We start from the raw sequence: 21,594 nt of genomic DNA on the forward strand, positions 1-21,594 counted from the left end.
TATGTACACACTACAGAGAGAGAGTTAGACAGTACTACAGTATGTACACACTACAGAGAGAGAGTTAGACAGTACTACAGTATGTACACACTGCAGAGAGAGAGTTAGACAGTACTACAGTATGTACACACTACAGAGAGAGAGAGTTAGACAGTACTACAGTATGTACACACTACAGAGAGAGAGAGTTAGACAGTACTACAGTATGTACACACTGCAGAGAGAGAGTTAGACAGTACTACAGTATGTACACACTACAGAGAGAGAGTTAGACAGTACTACAGTATGTACACACTACAGAGAGAGAGAGTTAGACAGTACTACAGTATGTACACACTACAGAGAGAGAGAGAGTTAGACAGTACTACAGTATGTACACACTACAGAGAGAGAGTTAGACAGTACTACAGTATGTACACACTACAGAGAGAGAGTTAGACAGTACTACAGTATGTACACACTACAGAGAGAGAGTTAGACAGTACTACAGTATGTACACACTACAGAGAGAGTTAGACAGTACTACAGTATGTACACACTACAGAGAGAGAGTTAGACAGTACTACAGTATGTACACACTACAGAGAGAGAGTTAGACAGTACTACAGTATGTACACACTACAGAGAGAGAGTTAGACAGTACTACAGTATGTACACACTACAGAGAGAGAGTTAGACAGTACTACAGTATGTACACACTACAGAGAGAGAGAGTTAGACAGTACTACAGTATGTACACACTACAGAGAGAGAGAGTTAGACAGTACTACAGTATGTACACACTACAGAGAGAGAGTTAGACAGTACTACAGTATGTACACACTACAGAGAGAGAGTTAGACAGTACTACAGTATGTACACACTACAGAGAGAGAGAGAGAGTTAGACAGTACTACAGAGTACACACTACAGAGAGAGAGATAGACAGTACTACAGTATGTACACACTTAGACAGTACTACAGTATGTACACACTACAGAGAGAGAGAGATAGACACAGTACAGAGAGAGAGATAGACAGTATACAGTATGTACACACTACAGAGAGAGAGAGAGAGAGAGTTAGACAGTACTACAGTATGTACACACTACAGAGAGAGAGAGTTAGACAGTACTACAGTATGTACACACTACAGAGAGAGAGATAGACAGTACTACAGTATGTACACACTACAGAGACAGAGAGAGAGAGTTAGACAGTACTACAGTATGTACACACTACAGAGAGAGAGTTAGACAGTACTACAGTATGTACACACTACAGAGAGAGAGAGAGAGATTAGAGAGATAGACAGTACTACAGTATGTACACACTACAGAGAGAGAGAGTTAGACAGTACTACAGTATGTACACACTACACAGAGACAGAGAGAGAGAGAGAGAGAGAGAAGTTAGACAGTACTACAGTATGTACACACTACAGAGAGAGAGATAGACAGTACTACAGTATGTACACACTACAGAGAGAGAGATAGACAGTACTACAGTATGTACACACTACAGAGAGAGAGATAGACAGTACTACAGTATGTACACACTACAGAGAGAGAGATAGACAGTACTACAGCATGTACACACTACAGAGAGGGAGATAGACAGTACTACAGTATGTACACACTACAGAGAGAGAGATAGACAGTACTACAGTATGTACACACTACAGAGAGGGAGATAGACAGTACTACAGTATGTACACACTACAGAGAGAGAGAGTTAGACAGTACTACAGTATGTACACACTGCAGAGAGAGAGTTAGACAGTACTACAGTATGTACACACTACAGAGAGAGTTAGACAGTACTACAGTATGTACACACTACAGAGAGAGTTAGACAGTACTACAGTATGTACACACTACAGAGAGAGAGATAGACAGTACTACAGTATGTACACACTACAGAGAGAGAGTTAGACAGTACTACAGTATGTACACACTACAGAGAGAGAGTTAGACAGTACTACAGTATGTACACACTACAGAGAGAGAGATAGACAGTACTACAGTATGTACACACTACAGAGAGAGAGTTAGACAGTACTACAGTATGTACACACTACAGAGAGAGAGTTAGACAGTACTACAGTATGTACACACTACAGAGAGAGAGTTAGACAGTACTACAGTATGTACACACTACAGAGAGAGAGTTAGACAGTACTACAGTATGTACACACTACAGAGAGAGATAGACAGTACTACAGTATGTACACACTACAGAGAGAGAGTTAGACAGTACTACAGTATGTACACACTACAGAGAGAGAGAGTTAGACAGTACTACAGTATGTACACACTACAGAGAGAGAGTTAGACAGTACTACAGTATGTACACACTACAGAGAGAGAGATAGACAGTACTACAGTATGTACACACTACAGAGAGAGAGATAGACAGTACTACAGTATGTACACACTACAGAGAGAGAGAGTTAGACAGTACTACAGTATGTACACACTACAGAGAGAGAGTTAGACAGTACTACAGTATGTACACACTACAGAGAGAGAGTTAGACAGTACTACAGTATGTACACACTACAGAGAGAGAGTTAGACAGTACTACAGTATGTACACACTACAGAGAGAGAGTTAGACAGTACTACAGTATGTACACACTGCAGAGAGAGAGAGTTAGACAGTACTACAGTATGTACACACTACAGAGAGAGAGTTAGACAGTACTACAGTATGTACACACTACAGAGGGTTAAAAAGTATAATATGCAACAGTACTGCAGTATATACATAATGATGCAGCTCAGACCTGAATATGCTCACATACTGTAGTGTTTCATAGTAGATCTTATTTTATTTTTTTAATACCAACAAAGATACGTCAAATAAAAATACATTCAAATCAAATGTTATTTCTCACATGCTTCGCAAACTACCGGTTTAGACTAACATTGAAATGCTTACGTAGGGGACCTTCCCAACAAATACAGAAAAAGAGAAATGATAGAAAAATAATAACACAAGGAATAAATACACAATGAGCAAAGATAACTTGGCTAAAAGAACTGAGGAAGGGTAGCTTATAGATCCTTACCGTGGTGATTGATGATTGAATAATGTCCAGCATCTATTCTCTTGTTTATTTTGATGTCGTTGTCATTGTTGTTTTGTTACATATCCATCTCTCCGCAGTTGTGCACAGTTGTGCTCAAATAAATCCCATACTCCTTTGCTCTCATTTTTACGTTCAGGAAACAAATACACAGTAAGAATCCAACTGGTCCAAACAGCTGTCTGTCAAAGAACAAAAAGCAATAATCAGACCCAGGGGGGCGGGCTGTAATCCAGAGGGGCTGATGAAAGATGATCCAAATAAAATGTTTTAGGAGGGGTGAGTTGTTGGTTTGGGAGGACAAGGGGTAGCAATGCACCTCTTTAGATCAAAGACATTCTGAGAAAATGCTCAATGACCTGAGGGCAACAAAACAGCCCAATCTGGGAAAAAACAAGACCAGAACAGAGCAAAAACACAGATCCCACTTCCCCTCCCTCCTGAATCCCTCCCTTAACCTCTCAGATTCAGAACATCAGTGTTTATCTCGAGGTTGGAATCCTCCATTTTGTTGTTAGAACGGATCCAGCTGAGAAAGACAATGGAGGGTATGGCAGCGAGTCACAGAGAACAATTCATACATACACAACTTAACACAATTACTGCTCTGGAGGTATTCCAGAAAGAACGTTCCAGAAACATGACTTCTGCCCAGAGGAGCGATCCCCTCTGAATTCCTTCCAGACCGGTGAAGGCACTCCAGTTGGCCTCTCAGAAAAGCTTTCCTTCCGTCCTATTCCCAGCGCCGCTCAGACAGAAAAATATCCCATTCTCAATAAGGTCTAACGTCTGACAAAAAGTGCCATTTTTTCCCACTTTTCTTCTTCTTCTTTTAAATCCAATTTAAAGTGCATGGATGAGGTAAACAATTTTATCGTTCATTTGTCTTTTGATATTTCATTTTTTATTATCGTAAGAAATGAAGTCGTTTCCTTCTTGTGGATCAGACCGGAACCATTCTGCCTTGTATCTGTTGCATTTGGGAGAGCATTCCCTGGACGCTGGTCAGGATCTTATTCTGGTGTGCAGCTGAAGAGATTCCAATTCGGCCCATGTCCCTGTTATAACAAGAGGAGGAAAGAAAACATTAGGAACCAAGACAAACTATGACAGCTTCCTGATTCATATGACAGATTTAACATCCTCTCTAGGTGTCAACCCGGCCTAATATAAATGAGTCAGACAGGTCTCTCCTGGATGCATAAATGCTGAGTAAACCAAGCATAACTCACTCCTGTGTCATATGAACCACAGCCTCTGGGGTGGTGTATCCTGCTGCGGTGAAGTTGTCGCTGTATCTCTCCATGCCGATGGCCTGCAGCCAGTCCTCCACAGAGCCCAGGGCCGAGGCCACCTCCGGGCTGACCGGCTCCAGGAGGGTGGTGCTGGGTCTGGATACCGTGCAGGATGGAGGGGGATAAGGTCAGTCTACATCCAGACAATTTCCACTATATTAAAGCACCGGTACCTAAACCTTTCAGGGTTTCAACCCATCTAAATCTTTAAAGAGTTTTCTTTTGACCCTCCAAATATATATCTATATTTTTTAAATAACTACAATCTTTACCCATTGACCGAAATGATTAAACCTCAACCCACAAACTGTATTAAGCTACCTAAGCCACCATTTTGAGAAACTGTTGTCAAACGACTTGGCGGTAATAAACTGATGGATTAGAATGGCACTGCTCTTGTTTCTTACATCACCTCACCTGTCATTCAGACATAACTGCAACACCTGAACAACCAGTTAAATCAAGACCTGAGGAGGAGGGAGAGACGCGGTGCCCTCTGGCCTCAAGGGCAGTGATGTTTTTCATCATTTGACATTAGCTTATCACAGGGGCCAGGCGTGTGAACTACCCTAAGGCTTTGAAAAAGGAACTGTTATTCTTCAGCATCTCTTCTTTCTGTCTGTCTCTTTCCCCCTCTCTCTCTCTCTCTCTCTCTCTCACACACACACACATCTTTTTTTCTTATGGAATCAGAAAGTTAGTCAAACTAAGCGCTAGCATGCGTCCCATCTCCATTTGTCCTCCAAGACAGAAGCCAAGTAAAACACAGTTCCTCCCGGGTGTCACCAACACAGTTAGTTAATCGTTATTTAAAGAGAAAACATTAACAACACACACTGTGGCTTTAACCTCATACTGCTTCTCCTCTAGCATGCAGATATTCATCATGACTCTTGTCCTTCTTTCAGGCACACCAACAGAGAACTACATTTCCCCTCTCCTTTTCCATCCCTTCATCCCTCCGTCCTTAGCTTCACAATGATGTCTGCCATCAAATATTTACCTAGGGCCAGTGCAGCCGAGGGACTGAGCACACTCACTACGGTCCCACTCCACTGCTCCCCTCCTCCATAATTGAACAGGTGTTGGCTAAGAGGCTTGGGCTGCAGGGTTCAAGCACCACTTTGGCCTGGCTGGGGGGGCTGGGGTCTATTGGGGGTAGTCTGGGGGGGGGTGGGGGAGCTGTGGGGTAATACACAGGCCCCTGCTTAGTTGTGAAAGTCATTGTGAAACATACTGTGGTGGTTTGGGGGTCTTTCTCCACCTCTACCACCCTGAGCCATGGAACCAGCATGTGGATTTGAAATGTTGCTAGGGACCCCAAGACCTCAGCCCCTGTATACTCTGCAGAACATTTCCCCTTCTTTAACTGTAAAAGCTGTTTATGGGATTCAGTTCCACTAATTACTCCTCTAGGACTCTCTCTCCCCCTCTCTCTCCCTCCCTCCCTCTCTCTCTCTCTCTGTGTTAAAGTGGAAAATACTTTCCTCCCCGACTAGCTCTAGGTCTGTAAACACACGTACGTCCTCCTAGGAGTAACGGCTCCTATTTACATTCTTTTTTTAATAACATACAGCTAGCTACCATTGTAATTCTCAACTCTATTAGAACACATACTTCATTTTACAAGGTGTACCGTTCAGTTAATGTTCTATGGGAGTGTATAAAACAGTACTGACTACACACATTACAATAATAGTGAATAAACCAGGAAATCCCTGTCTCACCGTGTAGTCTCTCCTCCAGTCCTCTTCAGGCTGTTGGGGTTCCGGATCAGTTTGTCCAGCATGTTGACGATCTGGCCAAACTTGGGCCTATCGCCCCTCTCCCTCTGCCAGCAGTCCAGCATCAGCTGGTGCAATGCCACGGGGCAGTCCATAGGTGGGGGCAGCCTGTACCCCTCATCTATGGCCTTGATCACCTTGGGGGAGAGGGGGCAGAGGTTTAGAGGGTTGATGGTAGACTGTGAGCTAGATTACTCAGCCATCTTACTCACACTGTAATGATGATGTTATTATAATTGAATAATAGGATGGATTCAGGAAAATTGTACAGCTGTAATTACACAGATACCATTTGTTATTATGACATAACATTATTATTATTTGACGTTTTAAACCTGAATCTGTTCTCATTGTAGACTTACATCCTGGTTACTCATGTCCCAATATGGCCGCTCTCCGTATGACATCACTTCCCACATGACAATGCCGTAGCTCCACACGTCGCTGGCCGAGGTGAACTTTCTGTAGGCGATGGCCTCTGGGGCTGTCCAGCGAATGGGGATCTTCCCTCCCTGTGATTGTCAGGTAACAAGGTGTTAGTATCACTCATACTGTACCAAAAACATAGATCTACATACAAAAATAAAAACACCTAAATATGTTGACAGGTAGATAGACATACTGAAATTACAGCCAGACTCTCTTACCCTGGTGGTGTAAGCAGGCTCGGGGTCGTCCTCCAGGACTCGTGACATGCCGAAGTCAGACACCTTACACACCAGGTTGCTGTTGACCAGGATGTTGCGTGCAGCCAGGTCTCTGTGGACGTAGCTCATGTCAGACAGGTACTTCATGCCCGACGCGATGCCACGCAAGATGCCCACCAGCTGGATCACTGTGAAACGCCCGTCATTCTTCTAGAGAACCAAACAAACAAAGAAATTCATGTTAGATAATGTTTGTATGCAGTCTACTGGCAGGATGGGATGATGATTGTAGATAGTAAGTCATCATAATCTTGATGACGTTGCTTGTTTGACATTCATTAAGAGGATAACGGCCGTAATAGTCCGAGTTCTGAACGTATGTAAGCAGACACATACCACACACACTGCATGACTTACCCTCAGAAATGCATCCAGCGAGCCGTTCTCCATGTACTCTGTGATAATCATCACTGGTTTACCTGAAGAAAAAAAGAGAGAGAGGGAGAGAGAGAGAATGAAAGGCAGATGATTATGGAGGTAAATGATGCACATCACAGCACAGCAGGAGAGCAGTGGTTCTCAGGAGAGTGTGTGTGTGTGTGTGTGTGTGTGTGTGTGTGTGTGTGTGTGTGTGTGTGTGTGTGTGTGTGTGTGTGTGTGTGTGTGTGTGTGTGTGTGTGTGTGTGTGTGTGTGTGTGTGTGTGGTATACCATTCGTCTCAGTCCCGTAGTCAGTGTAAGTGTGTCCTCGTAGCTCCCACTTACTCAACAACACAGAGAAGGATCTCTACCGTAACACAACACCAATGGATAAAAAATAAACGGAATGAAGCTAAGCACAGGCAAAATCATAGAGGAAAACCTGATTCAATCTGTTTTCCACCAGACACTGGGAGATGAATTCCCCTTTCAGCTGGACAATAACCTAAAACACAAGGCCAAATCTACACTGGAGTTGCTAACGAAGACAACAGTGAATCCTCCTGAGTGGCCGAATTACAGTTTTTACTTAAATCTACTTGAAAATCTATGGCAAGACCTGAAAATGGTTGTGTAGCAAATGATAAACAACTAATTTGACAGAGTTTGAAGAATTTAAAAAAGAATGGCCAAATGTTGCACAACCCAGGTGTGGAAAGCTCTTGGAGATTTACCCAGAAAGACTCAGCTGTAATCGCTGACAACGGTGCTTCTACAAATAATTGACGCAGGGGTGTGAATACTTACGTAAATGGGATATTTCTGTATTTCATTTTCAATTGTGCTAAAATGTCTAAAAACATGTTTTCACTTTGTCATGATGGGGTATTGGGGTGGGGTATTGGGGGTATTGGGGGGGTATTGTATGTAGGTTGGTGAGAAAAATATATTTCCTCCATTTTGAATTCAGGGTGTGAATACTTTCTGAAGGCACTGTACATACACACACAATCTCTATTCATCTATGACAATCTGTGTATTTATGTCCTTCACCATTCTCTCGGTTCCTTTCCCACTTTTATCCCAACTTTCTGTACATTCTGTCACTCTCCACATTCTCTCTCCCTTTCTTCCTCCGTCTCACACTTTCTCTTTTTCCATGTCATTCTCCATCCCTGCCACTCCTTTCTGTTCTCTCTCTCTCTCTCTCTCTCTCTCTCTCTCTCTCTCTCTCTCTCTCTCTCTCTCTCTCTCTCAGGGGAGCATCTGTCTCTTTCTTTCAGCAGGAGGGAGATTCCCTGGTGGTTCTGTGATGGTGTGTGTGTCTTTGTGTGGCTCTGGGAGGTAGAGAGAGGAGGAGGTGGAGCTCTAGCAAGATGGCAACTGCCTAACCAGACATACAGCAAATACATGGCGAAGAGTTTTACTTCTAACTCCTCTTGGAATTGTTAGATACTGTGCTATGATTATGATTATTATTTTAAACATGTATACTCACATTTTATTTGTTATTAGAAACTCATTTGCCCACAAATTTGAGAGTTATTGGAGTGTTTCCTAGTTATTAGTGTCTAGTTCCACTGAGTCAAGTAGTTAGTAGTTTCAGGGTCTGAAGGTGAAGTTCTCCCACTCTGCAGTAGACTGGTTCGATTGCCAAGAGGCTGTCAGTCACGGCTCTGTGTGGTGCGTGATTGGCACTCCATGACTTACAGGGCTATAGCAACGCCCCAAAGAGGAAGTGGAGTTCAACTTGAGAGGGGAGCCTCTTTGTCAACCATCTTTGTGCTGTTTTGTTCTCCTCTGCTGCCCCCGGGCCGCGGCTGATTGACAGCTCCCTAACTAAGTCTGAGGAGCGTCTGACCTACGACCCCCATCTCGCCCCTTCTCAGCCCCTCCCTCGTCCTCCCAGCCTATTTGCATGCTAATGTCTTGTTTACTGAATACGTCCCGTCGCCTTTGGCAATGAACTCTGGGCAAGGGCCCCGCCAATAAGCTGATTATCACCTGTCCAAAAATGACTAGGGAGGGTAGAGGATAACATATAGGACAATGTTTGGAGAACGTTGAGGTAACATTAGGGGAACGTTATTAAAGAGAGCTGTCGGTGGGAGAACACAAAGAGGCCTGCTACTAACTCTCACTGGAACGTAATTGTAATTGTTTTTTATAAAAGGACCATTTCTAATTTAGCAGTGCTTACATTATGTAAATGTGGGAATTGAAATGTATCACATACTAAAGGAAAGCTGGGAATCCTTAAAGTGTTTACGACTGACGATGGACGGCCAGGGTTTTTAATTAAGTCAGAGTGACGCTAAGAAAAAATAAATAAATGGCTAAGATGAGAGGCTATGCTGCCTCAGCTCTGAGTCTCTGATGTTAGTCTATTTATGTATTTAGTGCGTATTTAGACTTCATCAATAATTAATAAGAATTAATTGGCCTCTTGGACAGGCAGTGCTGCCGTACTGAGGCGAGATAGAAGTCCCTTTTAAATAGATTGGAATAGGGAGGGGAAAAGTGCAATTCAAATAATGGATTCTTAATAGATTCCACCGACACACTCAAGTGTGAAGGACTAATTGCAGAGAAACGGGTGTCAAGCTTTTTGTCATTACAAAGATGGGAGTAAGGGGAGAGGGAAGGAGAGGAAAATTAGATGCAGTCCTCTCCTCTCAAATGGTTTCTGTTTCCAGTCTGGTATCTCATTTACTTGTTCTCTACATCTCTCTCTACATCTCTCTCTCGGTGTCTGCTTCTCTTTCAGCCTCCCCTTTCCTTTCTCAATCTTTCTCCCCCTATTCCCCTCTTCCCCTCTTCTTCTCTCCTTCTCTCTCCTTCACGCTCCCTCTCACATTTATTGTTCTCCTCTCTATTTTTCAATCACATCCTGTCTCTCCTTCTCATCTCCTATGTCTTTCCTCCCTTTATCTCTGATTCCTCTCTCTCTCTCTCTCTCTCTGAGGGCTGTGCAGATTGAATGGCTGACTGTGATTGGTCTATTCACCTAGAGAGGAGGACATATAGGGCTGGCTGTTCTGTCACAATGCATTAAACCAGTCTCTCCATCTATCTAGGCAAGGTAACTGGGAATCTGAGGTAACACTCACACACACATGTACCTAATCAAAGGTGAACAGACATAGTTCATAGTAAAAGACATGAAGAATACAATTCTAAACCAGTAGGAACATCAATAGAAACTCTCTCTCTCAAACACCTATACAACGCACTACGAACTGAACGCCCAACTAGTTTCCCACACGTACACCCTCCATCCCCCAACACACTCTAAACAACAAGGGGTGAAGGGGTAAGAAGCCAACGTCTGGTGTGGCAGCAGTACAGGGTCTGTCCTGCAGATACGGTATCACTCTCTAACCCCAAACACATTTACAGCTGACACTATGATTAATGAGCTAGTTGCAGCGCAGGACACATTAACCCTGTAGCCGACCTGGACCAGACCTGTTCCATCTGGACTCCAACCACCTGGGGATTCCCAGGATGGGCGCCATGTCCAGACCCACACTACCCCTACCCATGGCTCTCTGGGTAACAGGGCTGGGATGGGTCTTTATCTGAGCTTGTCCCTTTCAGGTTTTGTCTCCTCGTAGTTTATGTTGACCATAGGGAAAATATAGAGTATATGATTGGTTTCTCTACTATAAGATCCACAATATTTTGATTTACTCACATTTATTTAAATTCTGCCTTTTAAAAATCCTCTGATTAGGATCCTACTTACACTTGGTGACCACTCCCTCCAGGTGAATGATGTTTGGATGGTCGAATTGGCCCATGATGCTGGCCTCAGACAGGAAGTCCCGCCTCTGCTTGTCGGTGTATCCCGCCTTCAGGGTTTTAATGGCCACACAAATCTCCCTCTTCCCTGGCATTTTCAGACGACCGCTGCACACCTCCCCAAACTCACCTGGAACACACACATACACACAACTTATTATAAAACACAGGCCTTATCAAACTCACCTAGTACACACACATACACACAACTTATTATAAAACACAGGCCTTATCAAACTCACCTGGAACACACACATACACACAACTTATTATAAAACACAGGCCTTATCAAACTCACCTAGAACACACACATACACACAACTTATTATAAAACACAGGCCTTATCAAACTCACCTAGAACACACACATACACACAACTTATTATAAAACACAGGCCTTATCAAACTCACCTAGAACACACACATACACACAACTTATTATAAAACACAGGCCTTATCAAACTCACCTGGAACACATACATACACACAACTTATTATAAAACACAGGCCTTATCAAACTCACAAGAAGATACATACTCATACATTTTCAACATGGTGAAGAAAATACCTGATAACACAGAAACCACACTTATTTCTAGGGAAGGGAACAGGTGGTGGTGGGAAAGGGGGCTGTACTTTAATCATTGATCGACCCCCTGTGATCCCCAATCCCTCCTTCTCAGTCGAGCAGAAAGAGCAAGAGAGAGGGAAATGGCTATTGATTATTTTCTATTATTTGGTTTATCGGCTGACTTTTTCCACTGGCAGACAAGGGAAAGCAGGAACATTACATTTTCCCTCCCAAGTCATTTTATTGTCTATTGACCCAATGAGTCAGGCCAAATATTACCAGTCTGACAGGCGGTCATGTTGACATAGTAAAAGTATGTGCAATGGTAAGTCCAGTCCGTACCGATGCCAATGACTTTCTCAATCTTGATACAGGAAGCGTCGATCTCCTTGGCAAACTCTCGGACAGCCTGGTTGGGGTCCTCGTAGGTGAAGGGGTCTACGTATATCCTCACTCCTGAGAGAAAGGAGGAGGGAAAGGGACGGTTAATGCATTCTGACCAGCAGAGCCCCATCTGTTCTTCATTTTCCCCATGCTGTGGGCTATACTGCCTTCCTCTCTTCTCCTTTATCCTTTAATTCCTCAACTTCTACATTACAACATCTCTCCATCCAATGTCTCTGTTAGATTGATGTAATAACTCTTATTTCATCAGAGTTAATGACGTCTAAAATAATATGAAAGTATTTGTCTTGTCAATAGGTTTTGACTGGAGAATACTGTGGTAAATGTTATATGGCAGTACTTTTGGAATACACATTTCATCCACACTGTTATTACAAACATAACTGCTTTTTATTACTCTATTAACCAACGGCGTCATTCTTTCAGAGGCTCTTTTTTTTTTCAGTGTCGCTCATCAGTGAACGTTGATACCAGCGTAGGATGAGCACAGTGAGTGGTCTACCTTGGTGTAGGTGTTTCTCTTCATCAGCATCCTGCTTGGCCTTACTGTACTTACTCCTTCTGGGGAGAAAAACAACATGGCCGACGTGGTTAGCTAGGTTCAGCAGCACGGAGCAAGTCCATGGTGTTATTATTGAGGTTGTCTAAGGCCACCAGATGTGCAGAACAATGTTGGACTAATGACTTTTAAACATGACAATGTGCCTCTCTGTCCTTTTAATGACTGTTAAACAGCTCTGTGAGCCACGCTGAGCGCTACACACCCACCCCTCCCCCGCACGATGGTCAAGACACAATGACAGACAGTTACCGTCAATGAATATGAATCAAAGACGGCCACCTGCTTGGCTGGAAGAGCCCCAATCACACACACATGTGCGCACAAACACACAAACATCCCCCTTCTCCATCGCCCACACACTCTCTCTCTCATACATATAGAAGTGTCCAATCACACAGGAGCGCACACACACCCACAAACAGTGGCCAGTAAAAGACAGAGCGTGGTTAAAGCGTGAAGAGAGAGACCCCATCTGCATGTAATCCCATCTGTGTGTCACTGCTTTGTTCTGCTCTACTGCTCGCTGGTTAACACCCTCTGATTGGGTCACTGCAAATCCACCTGCTGCCTCCTTCTCTCTCTCACTTTTTCTCTCCTCTTCTACACCTCCCTCTCTCTCACTCTCTCCTACTTTCTCACTGTCTCTCTCACTCTCCATCTCCCCACAGGTCACAGAATCTAACTACCACCCCATATTACAGCCACAGAGAGAGATAGAGGGATAGAGGGATAGAGGTGGAGGGAGGCGAGGAAGAGAGAGGAAAGAGGCGATGGAGTGGGAGAAGAGGAGCGAGGGTCGCTGATTACATCTCTTCAACTGTCACACCGTCAATCATGTCTCAGGTGTGGCTACACATCACTCACTGGGGCTGTGTGTGTGTGTGTGTGTGTGTGTGTGTGTGTGTGTGTGTGTGTGTGTGTGTGTGTGTGTGTGTGTGTGTGTGTGTGTGTGTGTGTGTGTGTGTGTGTGTGTGTGTGTGTGTGTGTGTGTGTGTGTGTGTGTGTGTGTGTGTGTGTGTGTGTGTGTGTGTGTGTTAGTGTGTGCACCTATCGTCGTGTGACAGACACTTTTTCGAGCCTGCCAAGCAGCTGCCAAGCAAGAGATTCTCATCACGGAGGCAAGATGGAGAGAAAGAAAATGGAGAGAGAGGGGGAGAGAGGGAGAGAGAGAGAGAGAGGGGGGGGCGAGAGAGAGAGAGAGGATGAGAGTCTCACCTCCTGCTGATGACGAAGGCACTGATGAGTATGAGGAGGAGAACAACACTGCCCACCACAGACACCAGCAACACTGTGGAGTTAGTCCCATCTCCGATGATAGGAGCTGGAACTGAATATGAGAGGAAGCGCGGGAGGGAGAGAGAAGAAAGAGGAGAAGAGAGAGGAATACAAAGAGAGAGAGAGAGAGGAGACAGGAGAGAGAGAGAGAGAGAGAAAAAGGAGAGGTAGTGAGAGAAAGAGAGAGAGAAAATGAGCGGTTGAGAGAGAGAAAGAGAGAAAAAATGAGAGGTAGAGAAAGAAAGAGAGAGAAAAAGGAGAGGTAGAGAGATGAAGAGAGAGAAAAAGGAGAGGTAGAGAGAGAAAGAGAGAGAAAAAGGAGAGGTAGAGAAAGAAAGAGAGAGAAAAGGGAGAGGTAGAGAAAGAAAGAGAGAGAAAAAGGAGAGGTAGAGAGAGAAAGAGAGAGAAAAAGGCGAGGTAGAGAAAGAAAGAGAGAAAAAGGAGAGGTAGAGAGAGAAAGAGAGAGAAAAAGGCGAGGTAGAGAAAGAAAGAGAGAAAAAGGAGAGGTAGAGAAAGAAAGAGAGAGAAAAAGGAGAGGTAGAGAGAGAAAGAGAGAGAAAAAGGAGAGGTAGAGAGAGAAAGAGAGAGAAAAAGGAGAGGTAGAGAGAGAAAGAGAGAGAAAAAGGCGAGGTAGAGAAAGAAAGAGAGAGAAACAGGAGAAGTAGAGAAAGAAAGAGAGAGAAAAAGGAGAGGTAGAGAGAGGGAAAGAGTGGGTGGACAGACACAGAGCAAAGTCAATATCATTCAGTCTAATCAGGTCCCGAAATGTAAAACCTACAGTAGATTCTCTATTTGTCATCGTCATTGACCTCCTCTTCCTTCCTCTCTCCCTCCATGTGTGGCCCATTAGTCCTTCTCCCTATCCTCCATTTTATGAGTCCCCATAAAGTATTGTGTTTCTCAGAGGCCCATTGAGACACAACGCAGTGCCATTCCACCGAGCAAAAAGCTGTGTGCTTCAGTGTGTCATTACCATATGCCACTATCTCCATCTGCATCACAAGGAGACACCCGTGTCTAGAGGACAGAACAGACGTCCTCCTGCCCACATGACAGGGGCAATCAGATGACACAGGGCCTCTTATTGGAGGTCAGGACTGTTCATAACAGTCAATAATATATACTTATGAGTTTGAATGTTTGTTAAATGTTTGGGATTATTTAGGTGTTATTCAGATGTACTAAAACAGGTGATATCAGTATGTGACATAATGTCTATACCATTCATGTTCCAACATGTTAGAAGCTGTGACAAAGATGTAGGTGGATAGCATGTGCTAAAACAGAACACATGTTGGCACTTGCTCTGTGTCATAATGACATCATCACAGTGATTTGTGCGATGCTGTCAAGGTAGCGCTCCACTTACCAGAGTTGGTCATGAACTGGAAAGGAGCGCTGAACTCTCCGTAGCCGGCGGCGGTGCGAGCGCGCACATGGAACACATAGGAGGTCAGAGGGGTCAGGCCCTTGATGTCGGTGTTCCTGGACGACGTCTTGATAATGCGATAACTCCTCTCATTCTGGTCCTGAAGGAGAGAGAGAGGGATAAAAAGAGTTGAGGTGGTTTTCCTGGCATGTCAAAGGTTCTTACTTCAGCTTCGTCAGAGGCTACAGTGTCAGGTTGATTTCCCACCTCACCTTCTCATAGTATTTGACCTCGTACTCCAGGATGACCCCGTTGGCTTTCTCAGGCTGCTGCCAGGCCAGGGAGATGGTGTGTCTGGTGATGTCCTTGGCTTGGATCGAGTTGACGGGAGACGGTGCTAGGGACAGAAAGAAATGACAAAAAAGAGAGATTTTAACATTGACCTTTCCTGCCTTGATGTTTTGATCCTCTGAGCCACTAAGTCTGTTCCTTTCCTATTGCTCTTTCTGAGAAAGTCACCATACCATGCAATCAACTCCACCTGCCGTTTAGCTTGGCTCCCAGTCAAAGGGCTTCGGTGTGTAACGGCTAATAGCTACGGCTACAGCGCTACAGCTACGGAGTCCAATGGTGAAGCTCTATTGCTAAGCCAAATGGTTGGAATACATCAAAACAAACCTTCCCAATGCCTACAGCTAGTTTTAGATCCATTTCCCTCCACACAGCAGACGCTCCAAGCTAAGGACTATCTCACTTCCTGTCCCGCAAATTCCAAAGATTCTCTGGTCACCCTGGGAAACCACTGCGTTGCTATGACATCTCCCTGCTCCCTTGCTGTTGCTGCTCTGTCTTCTAGCCAATCAATAGTTTTTTATTAAAAGTAGGCAGAGGTCAATGTCTAAAGGCCAATCTGCAGCAGCCAATAATGAGACAGTATTTCAACCAGCTGCTCTGTCTGTGTTCCCCTTCAACGTCTGCAGGTTAAAACACAGATAACAGCTCATACTCACTCCCTCCCAACTCGCTCCAAAAGTCAAGCCTCTATCTCAGAGACTGACAACACACACATTTTGTCAGAGTCAGACACAGACGACACTAGAAAGTTACATCATCCATATGGATATAGTTGTCTGGGGGAAAAAACATCCACTTACTGATCGAAAAGCACTGACAAATGCAGAGGTGGAGCCTACAAAAAGACCAGCACACACTCATGCCCAAGGAAAGAGAAATACAATTATAGACAGAGGGTCACACAGACAAACAGACATGCAGGCTGAGTACACACACAGACACACACAGTCAGATAGAGCTGGATAGGGGGAGTTCAAAGACATCTTCAGACAGAGCAGGGCTCTACGCTGACCTTTTTTACAAGGAACACGTGTTGAAAAATGTAGGTGCACACAAAGAAATTTAGGAGCACAAGGAAAAATATTTGAGATATTAAAGATAGAATCCTTCATTTTTCTAGGCGCACTGGTGCTCCTCAATAAAAATTCCAGGTCGCACAGCAAAATATATAGACGCATATGCAAGTCAAATGTTGGTACTGTGGAGCCCTTCAGGAGAAACACCCTTCCAGCCGCTTCCTCTCACCTCCTCAACAGCCATTAACTCTTCCCCCATATATACACATTACACACACATCGACCCAGTCACACCCAGTCACACACAGACCCCTGTCACACATCGACCCAGTCACACCCAGTCACACACAGACCCCAGTCACACATCGACCCAGTCACACCCAGTCACACACAGACCCCAGTCACACACAGACCCCAGTCACACACAGACCCCAGTCACACACAGACCCCAGTCACACACAGACCCCAGTCACACATCGACCCAGTCACACCCAGTCACACACAGACCCCAGTCACACACAGACCCCAGTCACACATCGACCCAGTCACACCCAGTCACACACAGACCCCAGTCACACATCGACCCAGTCACACCCAGTCACACACAGACCCCAGTCACACACAGACCCAGTCACACACAGTCATACACAGACCCAGTCACACACAGACCCAGTCATACCCAGACCCAATCACACACAGACCCAGTCACACCCAGACCCAGTCACACACAGACCCAGTCACACACAGACCCAGTCACACCCAGTCACACACAGACCCAGTCACATCCAGTCACACACAGACCCAGTCACACAGTCACACACAGACCCAGTCACACCCAGTCACACACAGACCCAGTCACACACAGACCCAGTCACACACAGACCCAGTCACACACAGACCCAGTCACACACAGACCCAGTCACACAGTCACACACAGACCCAGTCACACCCAGTCACACACAGACCCAGTCACATCCAGTCACACACAGACCCAGTCAAACACATACCCAGTCACACACAGACCCAGTCACACCCAGTCACACACAGACCCAGTCACACCCAGTCAGACACACACCCAGTCACACACAGTCACATCCAGTTACATACAGACCCAGTTACATACAGACCCAGTCACACACAGACCAAGTCACACACAGACCCAGTCACACACAGTCACACACAGTCACATACAGACCCAGTCACACACAGTCACACACAGACCCAGTCACACCCAGTCACACACAGACCCAGTCACACCCAGTCAAACACAGACCCAGTCACACCAAGTCACACACAGACCCAGTCACACACAGATCCAGTCACACACAGTCACACACAGACCCAGTCACACACAGACCCAGTCAAACACTGACCCAGTCACACACAGACCCAGTCACACACAGACCCAGTCACACACAGTCACACACAGACCCAGTCACACACAGTTACACACTGACCCAGTCACACACAGACCCAGACACACACAGACCCAGTATCACACTGACCCAGTCACACACACGGTCCTGAGTCTCCACCAAGGCTAAAACACAAATGCAGGCAAAACATTGTTGCTGATATTGTGGTAGTTTACTGTCTGCCATTTAAAGTTAGCTAGAGTAGTACTACTATAGAAGCTAAGTAAATCTCTGACCCGTGACTTTGGCTACTGTAAACTTCCTATCCATCCTACCTGGTGCTGCCTTTTAAACAATTACACTGTTGTGATTATTGAGGCGACCCCTAGCGTCGATTATGAAAGGATTCTCTGTGACATTATATATATATTGTATTCCCCCAGACCAGTCCAGGAGTTACTGTCCCGGGAGGCTAGTGTTCACTCTAATGCTAACACAACCAGGCTTTTAGGGAGGGATTGAGTTCAACCAGGCCTGGAATCCAAGCACCAACGATGGGTTAGGTTTCAGTGGTGGGGGCAGTGGGGTTTGAAGGGGGAGATGGGTCTGGAACGGGGTGGGGGGGGTGTACATACAGCTCTCAGAGTGAGCGGGGGTAAATAGATTTCCCTGGGTTGTGTCATTCTGCCCGGTCGGGCTAAAGTGTTGCGTCTCTATTAAACAATTAGAACGGTAGCCATTTGTAACCCTCAAATCAATATTTACTGGAGGGCGCCTGGCAGCCAGACCCACTTTGAAGGGCCCCCCGGGGGTGACCAGGGACGCTCCCGACCAGAAAGAACCCCAAAGGGTCAGCCGGCCCATTCCCCTTAGGTAATCCACACATCCATCCTTTCTCCTAAAATGACAGATATGGAGATTTAATCGGGTTCTGGTCCTCTTGTTGCTTTTTCCAAGGCTAATGTGAAGTTAAAGATGAGTGATTCTGTGAGTGGTTCCTTCTAAGGCTTGGTATGGAGGAGGTGAAGGTTACAATGGAAGGACACACACTGTACTATCAATCAGGGAAAAGTTTAAGACTTAGAGAAGATAAAACACACACATGCATGCACGCAAGAACACACACACACACAAACACACACACACACACACACACACACACCCCAAAAACACATAGGACACATGTAGGCCTACATACACACACATTGTGTCACTATCACACTCCAAACACACGGCCAGGATCAAGCTAACACAGGCGATGCAGGAGATTAGAGATGTAACAACAGGGCTAGATTGGAGAATAACAGTGTAAACTAGCTGCCTGACCGGCACCTCTGTATACAGACCTGAATGTGGGGCAGATCTGTAATGTCTTACCGCCTCCTGAAAGCGTGGGCTAAAATGCTGGCGGAATACTAAGTGGAAAAGCAATGAATATTCAGATCTCATTTCCCAATAATGTGCTCCAAAACTCTTTTACACTCACACACACCCAAGCAGACATGCACGTGCACACACACACAAACTCATTATACCAACAGACAGATGGAAACACACATAAAAACATACACATACTCACATTATCGCTCACAGACAGTGGAGAAAGTCAACGGCACACAGCAGCCCATGCATATATTAGCTAGCAGAGACACATTAGCAGAGCTGGGAATGAGTAACACAGACAAACTGAGATTAGTTGAACGTTTGCTCCCTGGCTGGATGAAAATGTCTTTGTGGGTAAGTTTGTTGAGCTAGCTACTTTTTGAGCTACTTTCTGAGTCTGTGTGTCACAGTGAGAAAGAGTTGGACCCTGTGAGTAAGTTACGCTCTTGAGTGAGTTTATTTTGTCTTACAGAGAGAGAGAGAGAGAGAGAGAGAGAGAGAGAGAGAGAGAGTTGAGTTGAGTGAATGAGTTTGACTTTGTGAACATGTTCGTTCTGAGATATTCAGGTAACTGGGCCAGCTGTGGTCACATCGTGTGGTTTGGAGAATATGTGGGTGAATTATGGATTGACATTAAAGAAACAAAGGCCGGGGAACACATGTGGGTGCCATATTGGAGTCTGGTTGCCAGATTGGAGTCACTTGATTTGCTGCAGCAGAGGAAAAAACTGGCAAAGTGGGAGCTGTTTTTCAGGGTGTCGAGAAATTATTTCCCCCATATGAGATCCCCAATAAAATCTCCTTCCACCCACGTCCCCATGTTCACCTGCATTTCCAATTCAGCATAGTGATGGAAACACACACACACAATGACAAACACATAGTGATGGAAACACACACACACAATGACAAACACATAGTGATGGAAACACACACACAATGACAAACACATAGTGATGGAAACACACACACACAATGACAAACACTTACACGCACTAACTCACTACCTTTTCAAGACATTACACATAACAATGATCATACTGAGACATACACACACACACACACACACACACACACACACACAAGATCTAGAGTAAAGACTGGATCTCATAAACTTTCTAAACATCGATTTACAGGTCGGCACAAAGCTGGACATCCTCAAACCCACACACACCCCTTCCTTCATCCAGAGGGGTGAAGGGGTTACACTCACACATCTGATTTACCAGGGGGATTGTTCATGGTGAAATTAGGAATCCCCCAACTCCCCCTCTGCACTCCTTCCCTACAGAAACCTGAATCTTGATCAAGGCTGCTGGCCCAAGTGGCTTTTTACAGAGCATATCATAATAAATCTATCGTAATAAATGTGTAATCCATTGTGTCTGGATGGGGGTGATATAGAGAGAGGGACAGCCACAGATGACTGTCTGGATTACAGGGGTGAAATTAGAGCTCTGAAACCCCCTACTGAGTATTAGGGGAGAAATCCAATCAACTCTGGTGCTATTCTCTTCAACCCGCACACACAAGTTCACAAGACACACACACAAGTTCACAAGACACACACACAAGTTCACAAGACACACACACACGTTCTCAAGACACACACAAGTTCACAAGACACACACACACTTTCTCAAGACACACACAAGTTCACAAGACACACACACACGTTCTCAAGACACACACACAAGTTCACAAGACACACACACGTTCTCAAGACACACACAAGTTCACAAGACACACACACACAAGTTCACAAGACACACACACAAGTTCACAAGACACACACACACTTTCTCAAGACACACACACACTTTCTCAAGACACACACAAGTTCACAAGACACACACACACTTTCTCAAGACACACACAAGTTCACAAGACACACACACACTTTCTCAAGACACACACAAGTTCACAAGACACACACACACTTTCTCAAGACACACACAAGTTCACAAGACACACACACACTTTCTCAAGACACACACAAGTTCACAAGACACACACACACTTTCTCAAGACACACACAAGTTCACAAGACACACACACACGTTCTCAAGACACACACAAGTTCACAAGACACACACACACGTTCTCAAGACACACACACAAGTTCACAAGACACACACACGTTCTCAAGACACACACAAGTTCACAAGACACACACACACAAGTTCACAAGACACACACACAAGTTCACAAGACACACACACACTTTCTCAAGACACACACACACTTTCTCAAGACACACACAAGTTCACAAGACACACACACAAGT

The 21,594-nt window shown here is 44.9% G+C and overlaps 1 protein-coding gene across 1 annotated transcript in view; it reads right to left on the reverse strand.

Annotated features, from left to right (window-relative positions):
• The window catches only part of LOC112266156 (ephrin type-A receptor 4-like), a gene marked incomplete at its 5' end in the record, with an annotated part of 31,305 nt that overhangs the window by 5,050 nt on the left and 4,661 nt on the right, over positions 1-21,594 (reverse strand). The window contains 12 exons of the mRNA XM_042313101.1: positions 3,052-4,127; positions 4,302-4,460; positions 6,092-6,285; positions 6,511-6,660; positions 6,796-7,005; positions 7,213-7,274; positions 10,963-11,148; positions 11,931-12,044; positions 12,496-12,554; positions 13,771-13,882; positions 15,200-15,359; positions 15,472-15,596. Of these exons, the coding sequence (XP_042169035.1) occupies positions 4,013-4,127; positions 4,302-4,460; positions 6,092-6,285; positions 6,511-6,660; positions 6,796-7,005; positions 7,213-7,274; positions 10,963-11,148; positions 11,931-12,044; positions 12,496-12,554; positions 13,771-13,882; positions 15,200-15,359; positions 15,472-15,596 (1,646 nt within the window). The remainder of the gene's footprint in view (positions 1-3,051; positions 4,128-4,301; positions 4,461-6,091; positions 6,286-6,510; positions 6,661-6,795; positions 7,006-7,212; positions 7,275-10,962; positions 11,149-11,930; positions 12,045-12,495; positions 12,555-13,770; positions 13,883-15,199; positions 15,360-15,471; positions 15,597-21,594) is intronic.

The sequence above is a fragment of the Oncorhynchus tshawytscha genome, unplaced genomic scaffold (genome assembly GCF_018296145.1).
Source record: "Oncorhynchus tshawytscha isolate Ot180627B unplaced genomic scaffold, Otsh_v2.0 Un_contig_6519_pilon_pilon, whole genome shotgun sequence".
NCBI classification, from domain to species: domain Eukaryota; kingdom Metazoa; phylum Chordata; class Actinopteri; order Salmoniformes; family Salmonidae; genus Oncorhynchus; species Oncorhynchus tshawytscha.